This window comes from Dendrobates tinctorius, unplaced genomic scaffold (assembly GCF_039654945.1).
Source record: "Dendrobates tinctorius isolate UK_male_01 unplaced genomic scaffold, ASM3965494v1 ptg000177l, whole genome shotgun sequence".
Classification (NCBI taxonomy): domain Eukaryota; kingdom Metazoa; phylum Chordata; class Amphibia; order Anura; family Dendrobatidae; genus Dendrobates; species Dendrobates tinctorius.
In genome coordinates, this window is record NW_027361844.1 from 13954761 (window position 1) to 13975674 (window position 20914).

Consider the following 20914-nt stretch of genomic DNA (forward strand, 5'->3'; position numbering starts at 1 on the left):
CTGACCTTAGGCCATCCACGCCGAACAGACCGTATAACAGTTGTGCTTGTAGTACTGTCTGTAGCGCATGAAAGTAGTCCATGTTCTTCCTTCTCCTCCTCTTCCTCATTGTCAACCAATCCACGTTGGGATGACATGCGGCTGGGCTGTGATTCCTTGCTCCATCTCATCATGCTCAGCCTGCAATGCCACCTCTTTGATTGTGAGCAGAGAGCGTTTTAGAAGACAGAGAAGGGGGATGGTGATGCTAGTTATGGCGTCATCATCACTCACCATCTTCGTGGACTCCTCAAAGTTTTGTAGGATGGTACATAGGTCTGACATCCATGTCCTTTCCTGAGGTCTTATGTGTTGATTCTGCACTGAATACTGATGGCCTTGTTGATGGTGGTAGTCAACAACTGCCCTCTTCTGCTCACATATCCTTTCCAACATGTGCAGTGTTGCGTTCCAATGCATGCTGACATCACACACCAGTCGGTGAGCCGGAAGCTGCAAATGCTTCTGAAGCACAGCAAGGGTGGCGGAAGCTGAAGCTGACTTTCTAAAATGGGCACACACATGGCGTACTTTGACAAGCAGATCCGGCAGCTCCGGGTTGCTTTTGAGAAACCATTGAACAATGAGGATAAGTACATGGGCCAGGCATGGAACGTGTGTGAGTTTGCCTCGCCTCAGAGCTGCCACCAGGTTCCAGCCATTGTCACACACGGCCATGCCTGGCTGTAGATTCAGCGGTGTAAGCCACACATTTGTCTGCTCTTTCAGAGCTGTCCACTACTGTTCAGCATTGTGCAGTTTGTCACTTAAGCATATTAGCTTCAGTACAGCCTGTTGACGCTTGGTTGAGGCAGCGCTGCAGTGCTTCCAGCTTGTGACTGATGTGGTGATTTTGGAGATGGAGGCTGAAGAGGAGGAGGTGCAGGAGCTGTAGACTGTGGGGGCAACCATGAGCGACGTCCCACAATCCTCGGCGTTGGGAGGACGTGTTCCATTCAAAGGTCCATCTGGGTCTCGGCTTCCACTATGTTAACCCAGTATGCTGCCAGCAAGATGTAGCATCTCTGCCCACAAGCACTTGTCCACGTGTCCGTGGTTAGGTGGACATTCACAGTAACAGCATTGTTCAGGGCACGGCTAATGTTGAAGGACATGTGCTTGTGTAATGCTGGGATGGCACACCAGGAAAAATAGTGACGGATGGGGACCGAGTAACTTGGGATGGCTGCCGCCATAAGGTTGCGGAAAGCTTCCATCTCCACAAGCCTAAAAAGTAAGATTTTGACTGCAAACAGATGAGAAATGTGTGAATTTAGTACTATGGCTTGTGGGGCGTTGATTGCGTATTTACGGTTGCGTTCCAATGACTGAGGTATGCACAACTGAAGGCTGCGCTGGGATAAGGACATGGACGTGCTTGAGGACGGTGGTAGTTGAGTGTGGGCAATGACAGGTGCAGGGCAGTAGGCATCTTCGCATGCACCATGGACAGGGGATTGGCTCGCACACAAAACAGTGGAAGAAGCAGTGTTTTCACGCACAGACACTGTTCCTGGAGCCTTGGGTTCGGCCCACAAAGTTGGGTGTTTTGCTGTCATGTGCCTGATCATGCTGATGGTGGTCAGGCTGCTAGTTTTGCTACCCCTGCTGATGCGGGCATGGCAGGTGGTGCAAATGGCCAGTTTGGGATTATCGGCAGAGTCTTTAAAAAACAACCAGACTTGGGAAGACCTAACAGTTGCACTGCCAACTTCTGTTGTGTTGATGTTACGAGTAACGGTTGCCCACCTTCTGTCTGTGGCCACCACACTGCTTCTTCCTGCCTGTTGAGGTGCTACACCTCCTTTCCCCTGTGTGCTGCTGTCCTCACTCTGCATGTCCTCCTGCCAGGTTGGGTCAGTTACTATATCATCCACCACCACGACTTCCACTTTCGCACCCTGGTCCTCCTCCTGACTTGCTGACAATTGTGTCTCATCATCATGCACCTCTTCGTGTGACCGTGGCTGCTCAAATATTTGGGCATCACTACATGCGATCTCATCATGCCTGATTCAAGTGGACCAGGCAAGAAGTCCGAATCTATAAATGGAAAACTGAACAGCTCTTCGGAGTATCCAAGTGTGGGATTAGTTGTCTCCGGGCATTTGGCATGGTGGGAGGAAGGAAGATCAGGGTGAGGAATATGTGGTCCAGGCTCACAGCTACTCAGACTTGACCGTGACTTGACAGGGTGGTAGTGGTTGTGGTGGCAAACTGGCCGGAAGCATTGTCCGCTAACCAATCAACAACCGTTTCACACTGCTCTGGTTTCAATAGTGATGTCCTGCTGCAGGCCCCTAGATAATTGGGTCATGAAGTTCCGGCAAGAAGATGTGGGTGTTTGTTGTGGCACAATTTCAGCTTGCCCATCTCCTCGGCGTCTGCATGCGCCATTATCATCACGTCCTCTTCCCTGACCCTTGCCACGCGCCTTCCCATTTTATATGGATTACAATATTTTCCACGTTCATTACAAATGTCTGAATTGGGAGCGAACTTGTATGTGATCCGTGTGCAGGAAAAACACACTTTAAAATATCTGGACTGTAGGAAAAAAATTACTTTTTATCAAACTGCAGTCAATAACTAGGGTTAGATACAGCAAAAACAGTAGAATGTAGGCCTGAAATGACACAATTTGCAGCCCACAGATAGATCAGGTGTCTGACGGAGATACCACACTGTTCAATATGTGGCCTGTATGTTTGTTTACTTACAGAAAAATACCGTATAGAATTACAGTAAGACACAGCCAAAAAAGGAGAATGGAGGCCAAAATTTGCTGCCCACATATAGATCAGGCGTCTGACGGAGATACCAGACTGTTAAATATGTGGACTGTATTTATTTATTTTTTACCCCAAAATAATGTGTAGACCTAGGGAAACAGACAGCAAATACAGTAGAATGGAGGCCTGAAATGACACAATTTGTAGCCCACAGATAGATCAGGCGTCTGTAGGAGATACCGCACTGTTCAATATGTGGCCTGTATGATTTTTTTTTACAGAAAAATACTGTGTAGAATTATGGTAAGATACAGCCAAAAAAGGAGAATGAAGGCCTGAAATGCCACAATTTGTTGCCCACAGATAGATCTGGTGTCTGATGGAGATACCACACTGTTCAACATGTGGCCTGTATTTTTTTATTTTTTTGCCAAGCTAAATTGTGTCAACAAGTAGGCTAAGATATGACACAACAAAAAAATCCTATGGAGGCCTGAAATGGCACAATTTTGAGTGCAATGACATGCGATCCGTGTGGCGGACAAAACACGGTGTAAAATATCTGCCCTGTGACTAAGTATTTTTTGGGCAGAAAAATTGTGTCGAGAAATTCTATAAGAAACTCCAAAAAAATGTAACAGTACCACAAAAATGTCAGAAATTTCTGAGCACTCAGATGTGATGGCTGGGATGGGCAACCACATTTAAAATAGCTGGAGTTTCACAATGTAATATGAAAAGGCTCTGGCTGTATTCTGCTGTGCCAACATGCAAATGGAGAAAAGTGGGGAGTTCTGGATTGCTTTGGAATAAAATAATCAGGATTAAGATGCCAAAAAAATATTCCTGCCCACTGATACCTGGGGCTATATATCCGGTTAATATACACTGCTCAAAAAAATAAAGAGAACACTTAAACAACAAAATATAACTTCAAGTAAATCAAACTTCTGTGAAATCAAACTATCCACTTAGGAAGCAACACTGATTGACAATCAATTTCACATGCTGTTGTGCAAATGAAATAGACAACAGATGGAAATTATTGGCGATTATCAAGACACACTCAATAAAGGAGTGGTTCTGCAGGTGGGGACCACAGACCACATCTCAGTACCAATGCTTTCTGGCTGATGTTTTGGTCACTTTTGAATGTTGGTTGTGCTTTCACACTCGTGGTGGCATGAGACAGACTCTACAACCCACACAAGTAGCTCAGGTAGTACAGCTCATCCAGAATGGCACATCAATGTGAGCTGTGGCAAGAAGGTTTGCTGTGTCTGTCAGTGGAGTGTCCAGAGGCTGGAGGCGCTACCAGGAGACAGGCCAGTACTCCAGGAGACATGGAGGGGCTGTAGGAGGGCAACAACCCAGCTGCAGGACCGCTACCTCCATGTTTGTGCAAGGAGGAACAGGAGGAACACTGCCAGAGCCCTGCAAAATGACCTCCAGCAGGCCTCAAATGTGCATGTGTCTGTACAAGCGGTTAGAAACTGACTCCATGACGATGGTCTGAGTGCCCGACGTCTATAGATGGGGGTTGTGCTCACAGCCCAACACCGTGCAGGACGCTTGGCATTTGCCACAGAACACCAGGATTGGCAAAATCGCCACTTACACCCTGTGCTCTTCACAGATGAAAGCGTGTTCACACTGAGCACATGTGACAGATGTGACAGAGTCTGAAGATGCTGTGGAGAGAGATCTGCTGCCTGCAACATCCTTCAGCATGACCAGTTTGGCAGTGGGTCAGTAATGGTGTGGGGTGGCATTTCTTTGGAGGGACGCACAGTCCTCCATGTGCTTGCCAGAGGTAGCCTGACTACCATTAGGTACCGAGATGAGATCCTCAGACCCCTTATGAGACCATATGCTGGTGTGGTTGGCTGTTGTGAATTCACTTTCTTGCCTACCTCTGGTTACTAGTGAAGGTAGTGGAGCTGGTTATATTGACAGAGGGGTTGCAAGTTCTCATTCCGGGCTCCCTCTGGTGGTTACAGGAGGTAATGAAGCTGATCTAATTAACAGAGGCCTGCCACCTGATAATGAGGAGGACGATTGGACATCTGGAGTTTCTGACTGGATTTAAGACTGCTGACTCCCTCTATCCCTGCTGGTGATTTTTTTCCTGCCTCCTGACGTCTTAGTTTCCAGCTCAGTCCCTGCATGCTTACGCTAAGTGTTCTTTTGCTATTGTTCACATTTGATTTGGTTTTGTCTATTCAGTTTTGTGTGGTCAGCCAGCCCCGGCTGGGGCTGTGCTGAATTTCCATCCTTATGTTACTGATTGTGCCAGTTTGTTTTTGTCCCTTATTAGATTGGCCTCTTTTTGCTCTGCTTTCAGAATATGCCAGAGTGCTGATATAGTGGGCAAAGTCGAGTGACTTCAGTATTTTTCTATCAGACGTGTTGGACATTTTTTGCAGGTTTTTTTGCGTGATTGCAGACAGTGTCTTTCCTTTCCTGTCCTGTCTAGTTAGTGTGGGCCCCATCGTTTGCTCAGCCTATTTTCCTACCTGCATTTGTGTTTTCATCTTGTCTCACCGACAATATATGTTTGGGGGCTATCTATTCCTTTGGGGTCTGCTCTGGGGCAGTTTAGATTTCCCCTTTCTTGCTTTAGGCTTATTTAGTTCTCCGGGTGTGTCGAGGCATCTAGAATCATCGTAGGTACGCTCCACAGCTACTGCTAGTTGTGTGGATAGGATCAGGGGTCTGCAATCCGCTTAGTTACCAACCTCTCTAGTTTTCTGTGGCTTTGCTTGATCTTGCTTTCCTCCTCGGTGACCCAATCATAACAGTTGGCCTTGGGCTCCTCCTAATGCAGGACAATGCCAGACCTCATGTGGCTGGAGTGTGTCAGCAGTTCCTGCAAGATGAAGGCTTTAAAGCTATGGACTGGACCACCCGTTCCCCAGACCTGAATCCAATTAAGCACATCTGGGACATCAAGTCTCACTCAATCCACCAACATCATGTTGCACCACAGACTGTCCAGGAGTTGGCAGATGCTTTAGTCCAGGTCTGCGAGGAGATCCCTCAGGAGACCATCCACCCCCTCCTCAGGAGCATGCCCAGACATTGTACATCAGAGATGTCATACAGGAACGTGGAGGCCTCACACAATAATGAGCCTCATTTTAACTTGTTTTAAGGACATTACATTCCACTTTAATTTTGTGTGTGACTCCAAATCCAGGCCTCCATTGGTTAATAAATTTGTTTTCCATTGATGATTTTAGTTTGATTTTGTTGTCAGCACATTCAACTTTGTACAAGTATTCAATGAGAATGTTTCATTCATTCAGATCTAGGATGTCTTATTTGAGTGTTCCCTTTATTTTTTTGAGCAGTGTATGTAATAGGCAGCAGCAGACAGTTACGGAATGGACCCTCTTGATGTATGCAATGATATCTATATTCCTACATACAGTGCCTGCATGCCTTGCACTGATGTGTATATACGCACATACACTCCCCTGCCTACCTAGCACTGCAATCTATATACCCCATAATTAGTCCTATGAAGGACTGTTGGTTTAGCTGGATATGTGGATTCAATAATGGTATACCCACACTAACTAATAAAAGCACAAATCACTCCCTATGTCAGCAGCAGCTCTCCTTGCACGGTCTGAATCCAGAGGTGACTGAAATAGACCTGATGATGCTGTGTGGCCAGCCAATCACTGTAATACCACAGCAAAGATGGCTGTGGCACTAGAGTGCTTGGCAGACAATAACTGCATGTTTATTGGCTCACTAAAGATCGACAAAAATGCAGGGCGGGGACCCAAGCTCCAGCCGAATAATCCTGGAAATGCTTAGTGCTCGCCGTTACTTGAAACGAGCACCCGAACATTAGGAATTGCTCTGTTCGAGTAATGAGAATCTGAGCATTTTAGTGCTCTCTCATCACTAGTTTGTATTTGAGTAGCCAAAAAGAACACAGTTAAATATAAGATCATGGAATAAATGGCGCTATAATATTATTATTATTAATAATAATAATATTATGTTGAGGGCAGAGCAGAATTCTGCAGTGCGCAGGCGCCAGACCTCTCCCGATGCCTGCGCACTGCAGGACTCTGCTCTGCCCTCAACAGGGCAGAGCAGTGCGCTTGTGCCGCAGCCATTACAGGACGGGAGAAGAGGACGTCATCGCATGAAGAAGGGAGGCGTCGGACCAGACCGCAACAACCACCGGACCGCCCACCCCGGTGAGTATAATATAATGTGTTTTTCTTCTATTTCAGGTTACATCGGAGGCTTATCTACAGCATTACAGAATGCTGTAGAAAAGCCCCCGATGTCTATGTCGGCAGCTGCAAGACAAAAAAAGGGTGACAGATTTCCTTTAAGCCTAATTTCTTCATCAGTCTATGATGTCTTTCAGCATTCAATACCTTTGTGAAAATATCTGCTGTCATATCTTCAGTTGGTCAGTACTCCAAATTTAGGATTCCTTGTTCCTGGTGATCCCTCAAGAAGTGAAACTTCACATCAATGTGTTTAGTTCTTGGATTAACTCTTTCCATATGAGCAAGAAGTAGACATCCTTGATTGTCCTCATACATCCTTTGTTGGTCGCAATTGTTGTTGTCCTATGTCTTGTTAGCACTGCAGTTGTCTTAACCATAGAAAGTCTAGCCCGGCATGTGCTGCGGCGACATATTCTGCTTCTGTCGTCAGCAGTGTTACTATAGATTGTTTCTTACTAGTCCAACTAATTGGCCTGCCTGAGAGCAAGAAAAGATAGCCACTGGTAGATTTCTTGTCAATTGGATCTCCAGCCCAGTCTACATCAACGTATCTGGTTAAAATGGATTTCTCACTTGCAGATAGTTTCAGTTTAACAATGCTAGTCCCTTTCAAATAACGGATTACTCTCTTCACTGCATTCCAATCCATTTTGCTTGTCTTTGACAACTTCCCGCTCAAAATTGCTGCTGCAATGTCTGGCCTTGTAACAGTCGCAAGATATAATAATTTTCCCATTGCCTTTCTGTATTGTTCATTATTTGGTAACAGATTCTGTTCACTATTTCCTTCAGATAGTTGGTTTCCATTAGAGACTTTACTTGTTTGCCTCTTTCAATGCAAATGTTTTGATTATGTCTTGAATGATGTGATTTTGATTAAGAAGGAAACTCCCATCTTCTTCTATTTCTAGCTGTATTCCTAGGTACTGTTTCACATTTCCCAGATTTTTGATCTCGAAGTGTTGATCCAAAATTTTCTCTATCACCTCTTCATCCCTTTCTTTTATTTAAAAAAAAAAATTAAAATATCGCCCACATATATCAGCATATAGATCCATCTGTCTGTCAGTCTCTTTGTATATAGACACGGATCCACTTTGCTTCTTTGAAAATGTTCATTTATGAGTACTTCAGTGATTTTATCATTCCACGCTTTAGCGGCTTGTTTTAAACCATATATACTTTTCTGTAGCTTACAAACCATTTTTGTTTTTTGGTTTACTTTCATCCTTGAATCCTGGGGTTGTTCCATGTAAATGTCTTCTGTTAAGTCTCCATTCAGAAGTGCTGAATTTACATCCAGATGTTTCAACTGCATTTGCTTTGTGGTGTGTTTGACAACTGGAGCAAATGTCTCATCAAAGTCTTCTCCATATTCCTGAGAATAGCTTTAGCTATGTCATTATTTAGATCTTCAATGAATGTTACACTGTTACTCACTGTGATTCTGTTTGTCTTTGGATCTAGGATTCTGTATCCTTTGCAATTGTCATTATATCTGACAAATATTCCTTCAATGGCTCTGTTTTGAAGTTTGGAGCGTTTTTCTTCTGGAATAAACACAAAAACTTTGCAACCAAAAACTCTTAAAAGATTCACACTTGGTTTCTTACCTTGCCACAGTTCATATGTTTTTTTTTTTTTCAGTTTTCTTGGAAAAAGTCTGTTTTGCAGATAAGTAGCTGTCATTGCTGCTTCACCCCAATATTTATCTGGTAGCTTGGCATCTGTTAGCATACATCTTATCATTTCAGTCAGAGTTCTGTTTTTTCTTTCTCCTACCCCGTTCTGTTCAGGTGTTCATAGAACAGTCTTTTGTTGCTCTATTTCATTCTGTCTTAAGTAGTCTTCTATTTGGTGTACTGTAAATTCACCTCCATTATCACTTCTGATGATGATTGGCTTCCTCTGAAACTTGTTATTTGACTTTGTCACATAGCCTTCAAATTTTTCAAAAACTACACTTTTGTTCTTTATCAAGAATGTGACTGTGTAGCTTGAGTATTCATCTATGAAGGTCTCCATATATCTATTACCTCCTGATGTGATCACTTTCATGAGTCTACATACATCAGTATGTACCAAGTCAGGTCGTCTTGTGCTTTTTGACTCACTCTCTTTAGGTATAGATACTCTTGTAGCTTTAAGCCCCCGTCACACACAGTGAGATCGCTAGCGAGATCGCTGCTGAGTCACAAGTTTTGTGACGCAACAGTGACCTTACAAGCGATCTCACTACGTGTGACAGGTAGCGGCGACCAGGCCGGCTGTGAGATCGCTGGTTGTTTCGGAATGGTCTGGACTTTTTTTGGTCATTGAGGCCCCGCTGGGTAACATGCATCGTCCTGTTTGACACCTAACCAATGACCTCGCTAGCGACTTGAAACGAGAAACATAGGTGTGTTTAAGCGGTGCCTTTTCCGTGCCCCTCAGCACCCATAGGTGGTCGCTACTGCGTTCTGATTGGCGTCCTTGCCCTTAAAGAATGTAACACAGTGGCGCTTTTCTTTTTGTTCCTGTCCACATGAAGAAGGCAGCATAGCAGTGTTTGTGTACTTTGTCCCTTCTTGCTGGTCACAGATCGAATTAGAGTTCTCCAGCTGCGATTCCACACTGACATTTCTATTCATCAACGGTTCTCCTAATCACAGTAGGCATCATTCGGGGTCTCTACTGCGTTTCCATTTTCACAACTATATAGAACAGTTAACAATTATCTGCTTTCATTGCTCTTGTTGGAGGGAGGGTGTGGTTTCTTTGTCTGTGCATATGTTTAATGCCTGGTCAGCCATTTTAGGTGGTCTTGAGTGCACGCACCCAACCCCCAACAAAACAACTATTATACCTTTTTTTTTCAGTTTGCACCATCATGAATAATGCAGAGTGTGCTGTTGTGGTTGTTGCATTACTTGTTGAGGAACATCGGCGTCAAGAAGAATCACGGATGCAGAAGAGGCGTTCAAAAAGAAAGCGTCGCATGTTGACAAGAGAATGGCAACAGAAGAGGTCAGAATTGTCCCACATGCAGCTGGTGAAAGAGCTTCAGGAAAATATCCGCATGATTTCCGCAATTATCTGCGGATGTCTGAGGAATCATTCACCTTTTTACTAGAATAAATCACTCCACTAATCGAACGCAAGGATACAGTGATGCGTGCTGCCATCCCAGCAGATGAGAGATTGGCAGTCACGTTGCGATTCCTGGCCACCGGACGCTCCTTGCAAGATTTGCATTTTTCTTCCGCCATCTCAAGGCCACTGCTGAGCGTTCTCATTCCGGAAACGCGTGTGGCGATTTTCAGTTGTCTTCGGAGCTACATTGAGTTTCCCACCACGGAGGCGGAATGGAGCAAGATCGCCAATGATTTTGATCAGCTGTGGCAGTTCCAAAACTGTGGTGGGGCTTTGGATGGTAAACATGTCCGTATAACTCAACCACCTAACAGCGCATCATATTTCTTCAACTATAAGGGCAATTTCAGCATCATACTGATGGCCCTTGTAAATGCAAACTACGAATTCATTTATGTTGACATTGGCATGAATGGAAGGGTTTCTGATGGAGGAGTTTTGGAGAATACATTTTTTCGAGAGCGTTTGTATAACTCTGAACTTCACTTGCCTCCCAACTCAAACATTAGAGGAAACCTTAACTTTGTTTTTATTGGCGATGAGTAGTGTTGAGCATTCCGATACTGCAAATATCGGGTATCGGACGATATTCGCTGTATCGGAATTCTGATACCGAGTACCGATATTTTTACATTATCGGATACCGGAATCGGAAGTTCCCATAATGCAATGAGCCAGTGTTGTGGCTGTGATTGGCTGCTGAAATGATGTCATCATGATGCGCGGTCTGTGCGGGCCTGCTCGGGGTCTGTGCAGGCCTGCTGGGGGTCTGTGCGGGCTGCCGGGGGTCTGTGCGGGCCTGCCAGGGGTCTGTGCGGGCCTGTCGGGGGTCTGTGCGGGCTGTCGGGGGTCAGTGCGGGCCTGCCGGGGGTCTGTGCGGGCCTGACGGGGGTCTGTGCGGGCCTGCCGGGGGTCTGTGCGGGCTGCCGGGGGTCTGTACGGGCCTGCCGGGGCTTGTGTGTGTGCAGGCATCGTCCAATGGGACTACAAGTCCCATCGGGCTATGCCTGCTGCAATCATAGAATCATAGAATCGTAGAGTTGGAAGGGACCTCCTGGGCCATCTGGTCCAACCCCCTGCTCAAAGCAGGATTCGCTAAATCATCCCAGTTAGATGTCTGTCCAGCCTCTGTTTGAAGACTTCCATTGAAGGAGAACTCACCACTTCTCGTGGCAGCCTGTTCCACTCATTGATCACTCTAACTGTCAAAAAGTTTTTTCTAATATCTAATCTGTGTCTCCTCCCATTCAGCTTCATCCCATTGCTTCTAGTCTTTCCTTTTGCAAATGAGAATAAAGTTGATCCTTCTACAATGTGACAGCCCTTTAGATATTTGTAGACAGCTATTAAGTCTCCTCTCAGTCTTCTCTTTTGCAAACTAAACATTCCCAAATCCTGCAACCTTTCCTCATAAGACAGGGTTTGCAGACCGGTCACCATTCTGGTCGCTCTTTTCTGAACTTGCTCCAGTTTGTTGATGTCTTTTTTAAAATGTGGTGCCCAAAATTGGACACAATATTCCAGATGAGGTCTGACCAAAGAGGAGTAGAGGGAAATAATTACTTCACGTGATCTAGACTGTATGCTTCTGTTAATACATCCTAGAATTGCATTTGCCTTTTTTGCTGCTGCATCACACTGTTGACTCATATTCAGTCTGCGATCTATTAGTATACCCAAGTCTTTTTCACATGTGCTGTCACTTAGCCCTATTCCTCCCATTCTATATATGCTTTTTTCATTTTTATTGCCCAGATGTAGTACTTTGCATTTCTCCCTGTTAAAAACCATTCTGTTAGTTGCTGCCCACTTCTCCATTTTATTTAAATCTTTTTGAATCCTCTCTCTCTCTTCTCTAGTATTAGCTATCCCTCCTAGCTTTGTGTCATCAGCAAATTTAATCAGTTTACCCTCAATTCCTTCATCTAAATCGTTGATAAAGATGTTGAACAATACAGGGCCCAGGACAGAGCCCTGTGGTACCCCACTTGAGACATTCTTCCAACTGGATGTGCAGCCATTTACGACCACTCTTTGGGTCCGATCACTAAGCCAGTTATGAATCCACCTAACAGTTGCCTTGTCCATTCCATACTTAGTCATTTTTTCAATAAGGATTGTATGAGAGACTTTGTCAAATGCTTTGCTGAAGTCAAGATATACTATATCTACAGCATTTCCTTGATCCACCCAATCAGTAATACCATCATAGAAGGAAATTAAATTAGTCTGACATGACTTATTAGTTACAAACCCATGCTGACTCTGTTTAATCACTTCATTCTTATCCAGGTATTGACATACATGTTGTTTAATAATTTGTTCAAAGATCTTTCCTGGTATAGAAGTCAGACTCACCGGCCTATAGTTGCCTGGGTCCACCTTCTTCCCCTTTTTGAAGATAGGAACAACATTTGCTCTTCTCCAGTCTTCTGGCACTTCTCCTGTTCTCCAAGAATTTTCAAAGATTATGGAGAGGGGTTCAAAAATATCTTCTGCTATCTCCTTCAGTACTCTGGGGTGTAATTCATCTGGACCTGGAGACTTGAATACATTTAGGTTAGCTAAGTGTTTCCTCACTATCTTTCTGTTTATAGATATCCTGGATTCTTCTATTCCCTTAATAGGACAGTGAATAGCAGTTGATGTTACATTTCCTTTCTGAGAGAAAACAGATGCAAAATAGGAATTTAAAAGTTCAGCCTTCTCAACATCCTGTCTTACCATTTCATCATTTTCATCCTGTAAAAATCCTATAGCATCTTTGACTTTTCTTTTACTTTTGACATATCCCCAAAATCCTTTATTATTGCTTTTGACATCTCTTGCAAGCCTCAATTCATTTTCAGCTTTAGCTAATCTGATTTGTGCCTTGCATGTTCTGCAGACAGCATTATATTCTTCTTTAGATATGCCTCCTTCTTTCCATTTTATAAACATGTTTTTCTTCCTTTTTAGCATGTGCTTAAGTTCTGTGTTCATCCATCCTGGTTTCCTTAAATGCTTCCTATTCTTCCCTCTTTTCGGAATTGTTAACAACTGTGCTTTGAGAATTTCATTTTTCAAGATTTCCCATCCTTCCTGGACATTTTTGTCTTTAAGGATATCCAGCCATTGGATCCCTCCAATTCTCTTTCTGAATCCCTTAAAATCTGCCTTTCTGAAATCTAACCTTGACGTCTGAGTCTTCACAGGTCTTCCGCCTCTAGTTATCCAAAATTCTAAAATAGCATGGTCGCTACCTCCTAGGGTCCCAGCCACTTTTACCTCCTCAACCATTTCCTCCCTGTTTATAAGGATTAGATCCAAGGTAGCAGTTCCCCTTGTTTTCTCCTTTACCTTTTGGAAGATAAAGTTGTCAGCAAGAGAGGATAAGAATTTCCTTGACCTGTTAGTTTTGCCTGAGAGAGATTCCCAACAAATGTCTGGATAGTTGAAATCTCCCATGACAACTATGTCATATTTTTTGGAGAATTTGGCCATTTGATGCATAAAGAGTTCATCCATATCTTCAGCTTGCACAGGCGGCCTGTAGTAAATGCCTACAATGGTGTCCTTTCCATTGTTCTGTCCTTGTATTCTTACCCAAACAGTTTCCACAGAACTCCCAGTCTCTGAAGCTTCAATCTCTGTGCAGATATACGCATTTCTAACATACAATGCGACACCCCCTCCTCGTTTATCAAGTCTGTTTCTTGCAAATAAGTTGTATCCTTCTAGTCTTGTATTCCAATCATGTGTATTGTCCCACCAAGTTTCAGTGATTCCAATGACATCATATTTCTTTTCCTGTGTTAGTAGTTCCAATTCTCCTTGTTTGTTGCCCATGCTTTGTGCATTAGTATAGAAACATTTTAGTTTGTGATTGGTTTCTCTTTCTCCAATATTTTTTTTAATTAGATTCTTTCGTCTTTGTTCTTCCTTTCCACTTCTAATAGCAGAGTTCTCAGTAGCATTTGTCAGGTGTATGGCTTTTTCTGGTCTTTTGCTTCCCTTCCCATGTTGTTCTAGTTTAAAGCTCTCCTTACAAGTGTAGCAAGGCGACTTCCAAATACCTGCTTTCCAGTCTTCGTAAGGTGCACCCCATCTCTAGCAAGTAGTCCATCGTATAAGTAGTTCACTCCGTGATCCAGAAATCCAAATCGTTGCTGACGGCACCATCGACGTAGCCAGTTGTTCACCTGCAGAATCTTATTCCACCTCCTTGTTCCATGGCCATCCACTGGGAGGATGGAAGAGAAGACCACCTGCGCTCCCAGTTCTTTCACTTTCTTGCCTAAGTCTTCAAAGTCTCTGCAGATGGTTTCCAGGTCATTTCTTGCGGTGTCATTTGTCCCCACATGTAGTAGCAGGAATGGGTAGTCATCTGTAGGTCTGAAGAGTCCTGATATCCTGTCAGACACATCTTTAATTTTTGCACCTGGAAGACAGCACATTTCTCTTGAAGTTATATCCGGTCTGCAGATAGCGGCCTCTGTTCCTCTCAACAGGGAATCCCCCATGACCACCACTCTCCGTTTCTTCTTCACAACATTTTTCTTTCTCCATCCAGGAGGACTCTGAAGGCGTAAAAGGTTGCTGTTTGTTGGCAAAGTCTTATCCTGATGTATTTCTTCATCGTTTTCCTGCGTGAGAGCCTGGTACTGGTTTCTGAGCAGTATGGGTGCTGACTGCCTCCTGATCCTCCTGCTTCTCTGGGTCACATGTCTCCATTCCTCTGTTTCTTCAGGTGCACTTTGAATTTCTTCTCTTTCTGTAACATGAAGAGATAATTCTGCTCTGTCCAAGAACTCTTCACCTTCCTTAATGATCTTCAACGTAGCTAACCTCTCTTCGAGATTTTGCAACTTTTCCTCCAACAGGGTCACAAGCTTGCATTTGTGACATGTGAAGTTTGGCTTTTCCACTGGTAAATCTGTGAACATGTAGCAAGAAATGCAGCTCACCAAATGGCTCCTGGCCTCTTCCATCTTGAGATTTCTTAAAAAGATGAAAGATGAAAGTGACAGTGATTGACACATTAGCCAATGATGGGACAGTAGTAGTCCCATCATCCGGCTAATGTGTTGAATATAAAAAAAAAATATATATATATATACATACTACATACATACTACATATATACAACATTCATACAAAATACATACATACTACATACATACTTCATATATACTACATTCATACAACATACATACATACTACATACATACTACATATATACTACATTCATACAACATACATACATGCATACTACATACATACTACATATATACTACATTCATACAACATACATACATGCATACTACATACTACATATATACTACATTCATACAACATACATATTGTGAGGTAGCGCTGTCCTTCAGGGTTGGGGGACACTCGCTTGGCAGCGAATAAGTCACATCCAGCACAGGTTTTCATAAAGCAGTATAATCCATGCGGTTTATTTCAGCTTCATAAACCGTCACAGCAACAGAAAATAGCATACAGCCAGCACTGCGTCTATTACAGAGTTCAGCTCTGTTATCCTTGCATCAGACAAATTATGCACTGTTCAATGCGCAGGCTTTCTAGCCACCAAGTTGCCTTACCCACGTCAGGGTTGCCTCGTGCTGTTTCACCATACTGCACGTTTATTCCCTCCAGGGAACTAACAGGCACACACCGCCATTACACACAGCGTCCACATGTGCTGTCAGGCAGGAAGCCCTATGTCAGCGGGACCTTCCTCTCTGGACCAATCGGGTCCCTGCATTCACCCACATGTGACCAGACCTCAGGTACCTTATATGGTCCATAACCACACCCACAGGTGATCACATGGCTATGACCTCACCCAAGGTCCTATTGCAGACAACCACACACAGGCTTCCCTGACACATTGTAACAGAACGTACTAGTCAGCAGTACCTCTGCTGATCATTATGATCTTTCAGTATCCTACACCTATCAGGGCAATGGAAATGTTTATACGGCTGTCCTGGGACACCCACACAGCGCCCCCTAGCGGACACAGCGGTCACTGCACCACATACCTCCCCCCTATGTTCAAACCTGTGGGGTTGAACACACAGCATAACCCCCGGCTCTCGAGACTGGGCACTCACTACACCTTGCCCACCAGGTCGAGAGAACCGTCTCCATTTGTCATACGGCCTCATCTCTAGGTTAGGCCTCCCCCGCTCCCAGCGGTCATAATACCGGTCATTGTCTTTGACCCTCCCGTCACGGTTTGTCTGCATCATCAGACACTCTCTAGTCTCCACCTGTCTGCAGTACGCTTCGTCACCTGATCTTTCGCTCACTGACCGTCTCTCTCGGTTGGTGCGGTCATAAGTCTTAGTAGAGCCTGCTGTCTGGTCTGAGTCTCAGTCAGCGTCTCACAGGAACTATGGACTTTCAACGTCATCCTGCCAGTCAAACTACCCCTTGCTGACACTCTTCTGCCATCTGCCCTGTCACTTCTTGGAGGAACCGTTCGGGTCCTTACATCTTGGGTTGGAGGCGGCCGCCACCTGGTATTCTGTATTTCTTTATTTATTCACCGACGGTCCAGCCTCAACTGCTCAATTTCTTGCAGGTACTCCACTCGATACTCCACGAGCATCCGAAAGTCTCTCAGGCTTTCCACGGAGCCAACCACCATGATTGAAATCCTATCCACTTCCCTGGATACCTGGTCATCATCAGGAGGGATCCTCACCCTCACCACACCGGAGATATTCACAAGGTCTTGCATTATCTTCCCGGACCTTCCAATGATTCTCCCAATCAGAGCTTTGGGTACCGGGACCACATCTTTCCTCAAACCCAACCGATCCATAGCCTCTCTTGCTATCTCTAGGCGTCGAGCAGCCTTCATATTACTCTGCCTAACCAATTGTTTGACACGCAGACACTGCAAATGCATCTCTTTCAGGACAGCTACTCGGTTTGATGTATCTTCCCTGGCTGATACTATCACCAACTGCCGAGTCTCAGGTGCCCAGTGCACCTCACACGCTTTGACTGCCTCTTTGAAAGCCTCATGTACACCTTCCTCCGCACAGGCTTCTTGCATGTCTTCGGGTACCTCGATCACAGATTTGAAGGTCGTGGTCTTGCTCTCTTCCTGGACAGAAGACTCTGGCTTTACCACGGGCACTTCCCTCACTACAGTTGACCCGACCGGGTGACTGTCTTCTTCGGCTCTTTGCTCACCAACTTCAGGAGATTTTACCTCCTCGCGAGCCTTTGCCAAAATAGGTACCGGCAGTTCCGTCTTGTTATCACTCGGACCCAACCGTTGCACATCTCCGTCCAAGCTCTTCTCCCGCAGAAGACCTTCTACTACTCCTCTGAGTTCCTCAATCTCTTCCTTAAGGCTCTTGTTCACACTTTGCCAGGTGGACAGGTGACCTCTGAGCTCCAAGACTTCTTTCTCGAACCCCTCCACCTTGTGCTCGGCCAATTGTCTCAAGATTCTCTCTTGTTTGACATGTTCTTCCACTGTCTCTTTTATTAGTTGTATCTCCTGATCTTGTTCTCTTTTGGCCAGCACATGTCGCACCACTAATTCTTTAACTATATCGTCAAAGGGTACCACTGAGTCAGTCCTATCAGTTGAGTGAACCTCCCGGTTACCCTCTGACTGTGTTTCTATTCCAGTTATCCTCTCGATCAGGTTACCACCAGTCCTGTCATGAGTTTCAGTCAGCACAGCATTAGATTCTGTCCTAGTGGTGGCTACTGGCAACAACATGTCACAGTCACACCACACCATACGGTGAACCCCCAAGACACTCTCTATCCGTGTGTCAGCTCCGCTCTTTTTGTTTACCACACCATTTTCATTCACACTGTGGTACGCTTCAGGTGACGTCAGGTCAGTAAATTCGTCTGACGCAATTCTTTCTCCGGTCGCCCTTACGTCTAGGCTGTCCACGTTATGAGGCGTCAGCATCTTAGTGTCTGCTAGCACTACAGTAGAAACGTCTCTATCCTCCTGCCCCACATCTTTAAACATGACAAAGTCCCGGCGCCTCTCAAAGGTATGCACTAAGTTTGGTGGCATACTACCACCTTGGCACTCCCCCTTTGTCATCTCAATTAGGACTCTGTCCACCTTATAATTCACGATGACCCCGTGGAGGCAGCGAACTCTGACGTTTTTCTCGGTCAGAGCTAAAACAAGCGGAGTTCCTGTGAGAGTCACCTGACTCTTTGAGTCCAGCCTACCAGGGACTCCTTCCCGATGCAGCATCACGGTACACACCTGCGGCCCATCGTCACTATCTGGAAAGGATATCCCACATTCTGACCAAGTCATACACACACACTGCGGTACTCCAGACATACCCACTGAGTCATCTAGTGCTGTCATTTCTTCAAACTTGGCCCTTTTCTGGACCACCACCCCACTTTGGGTTGCCGCCCCCTCCCGGGACTCCACCCCTTTTTGTGTTACCGCGCCAATTTGGGACTCCACCCCCTTTTGTGCTACGACCCCGATTTGGGTCACCACCCCCTTTTGGGACTCCACCCCCTTTCGGGATCTCCCCATGTCGGTTATACCGGTCTTCTCAGACCACAGTTCACACCACACAGTTTGTGTCTCTTACGATACCACACAAGTCTTTGTTGGCACCACCACAGCTCCTGCTGTCACCGATCACCGGCACCACCAGCTGCTGTTCACACACAGCTGCTGGTGTCACTGCAGCTCCTGCTGCGCCGTCTTCGTGGACCCGCCGATCCACCGGAAGCCGCTTGTCCCCTTCGTAACCCCGCCGGGTTACCGGAAGCCGCTTGTCACCCTCGAAGATAAAAGAAACCACAAAAGCGCGCCCATAGGGCCTTACCAGTGCAGGTATAATGGGTATACAGAAATAATACAGGGTACTCACCCTTAATAGTTGTGTAAAGCCACAACTACTGTATCCGCTTAGTCACATGCAATAAAGCTGCAACAGGATGGTGTAGACAGACAGCGTCTGCTACCAATGCTGAAAGAGGAGATCCCAAAAAAAGGAAAAAAAGTGCTGCGAGATCTTCGTGACCCCACTGAGCCACAGCAAGCACCTTCAGGTTTTGCAGAGGAAAAAAAGAAAAAACACATGCACGAAAAACTCCAAAAAACTCGCGTATCCTGTGCGCTATTCAGGACGTACCGTCTCCGCCCGAGACCGTCCAACACACAGGGCACACCGGGTGCTATTCAGGGAGCAGACCCTCCTCCCAGGGTCTCCCAACACTCCGGCTTCACCAGGTCCAAGGTCATATCACGTGTTCCAGGGATCCGATTCCTCTCCCAGAACCTCCCAACACTGACCCTCCAGGACCTTGCTCACTGATCCAGGTCAGTACAACAACGAACACCTGTCCGTTACCTGTGTCGGCCACACAGGTCCTCGGGTACCTCTTATCTGCAGAGGCACCCTAGCAATCACCAGTCTCTTTCACTGAGCTGCTGTCAGTATGCGGCTTTCACAACCGTCAGCCCTCCTGGCTCAGCGTTGCCAGCACTGTAACATGGGCTGTTGGAACCGCAGCCCTTAGCAACAAAGTTTTTTTCCTTTTTTTTTTTGGCAGTCCTTTTCCGTTGCCCCCAGCAACAAGGCTACTATATTGCCCGCATTCTCCACCATTTGTGAGGTAGCGCTGTCCTTCAGGGTTGGGGGACACTCGCTTGGCAGCGAATAAGTCACATCCAGCACGGGTTTTCATAAAGCAGTATAATCCATGCGGTTTATTTCAGCTTCATAAACCGTCACAGCAACAGAAAATAGCATACAGCCAGCACTGCGTCTATTACAGAGTTCAGCTCTGTTATCCTTGCATCAGACAAATTATGCACTGTTCAATGCGCAGGCTTTCTAGCCACCAAGTTGCCTTACCCACGTCAGGGTTGCCTCGTGCTGTTTCACCATACTGCACGTTTATTCCCTCCAGGGAACTAACAGGCACACACCGCCATTACACACAGCGTCCACATGTGCTGTCAGGCAGGAAGCCCTATGTCAGCGGGACCTTCCTCTCTGGACCAATCGGGTCCCTGCATTCACCCACATGTGACCAGACCTCAGGTACCTTATATGGTCCATAACCACACCCACAGGTGATCACATGGCTATGACCTCACCCAAGGTCCTATTGCAGACAACCACACACAGGCTTCCCTGACACATTGTAACAGAACGTACTAGTCAGCAGTACCTCTGCTGATCATTATGATCTTTCAGTATCCTACACCTATCAGGGCAATGGAAATGTTTATACGGCTGTCCTGGGACACCCACACAGCGCCCCCCTAGCGGACACAGCGGTCACTGGACCACAATATATACATAGTACATACTATATGCATACAGCATACATACAACATGCTACAGACATACAAAATGCATACTACATACATGCTACATACATACTACATACTGCATATAATACATTCATACATTCATGCAATACATACATATAGACATACATTGCATATAACATAGAGTACATACTCACCATCACTTGTCACTTTGTTCCCCGAAGCCAGTGTCATCTATAAAAAATATGAAAAAAACAAACAAGCAATATACTCCCTGATCCGCAGAAATCCACGAGTGTCCCACTCCTGCACTGCATCACTGAGAGTTTACTATAGTTCACTGGTCTCACTTTATGGCAAAAGCTGCATGGGAACTTTCTCACACAGCAATGCCAAAAGTGAGACTAGGGACTATTTTTTTACAGTGGCGGAGGAATACAGTGCAGAAGGAT

General features: G+C 45.4%; 1 protein-coding gene across 1 annotated transcript; it reads right to left on the reverse strand.

Annotated features, from left to right (window-relative positions):
- Positions 1-7385: 7385 nt before the first annotated feature.
- Positions 7386-7769, reverse strand: LOC141054203 (uncharacterized). Its single transcript, XM_073551430.1, has one exon. The coding sequence runs from the start codon at positions 7767-7769 to the stop codon at positions 7386-7388; it is 384 nt and encodes a 127-aa protein (XP_073407531.1).
- Positions 7770-20914: the final 13145 nt, after the last annotated feature.

What these genes read in the sequence shown, in the direction of transcription:
- LOC141054203 (XM_073551430.1), bottom strand. Translation starts at nt 7,769, where the DNA reads ATGGGAAAATTATTATATCTTGCGACTGTTACAAGGCCAGACATTGCA.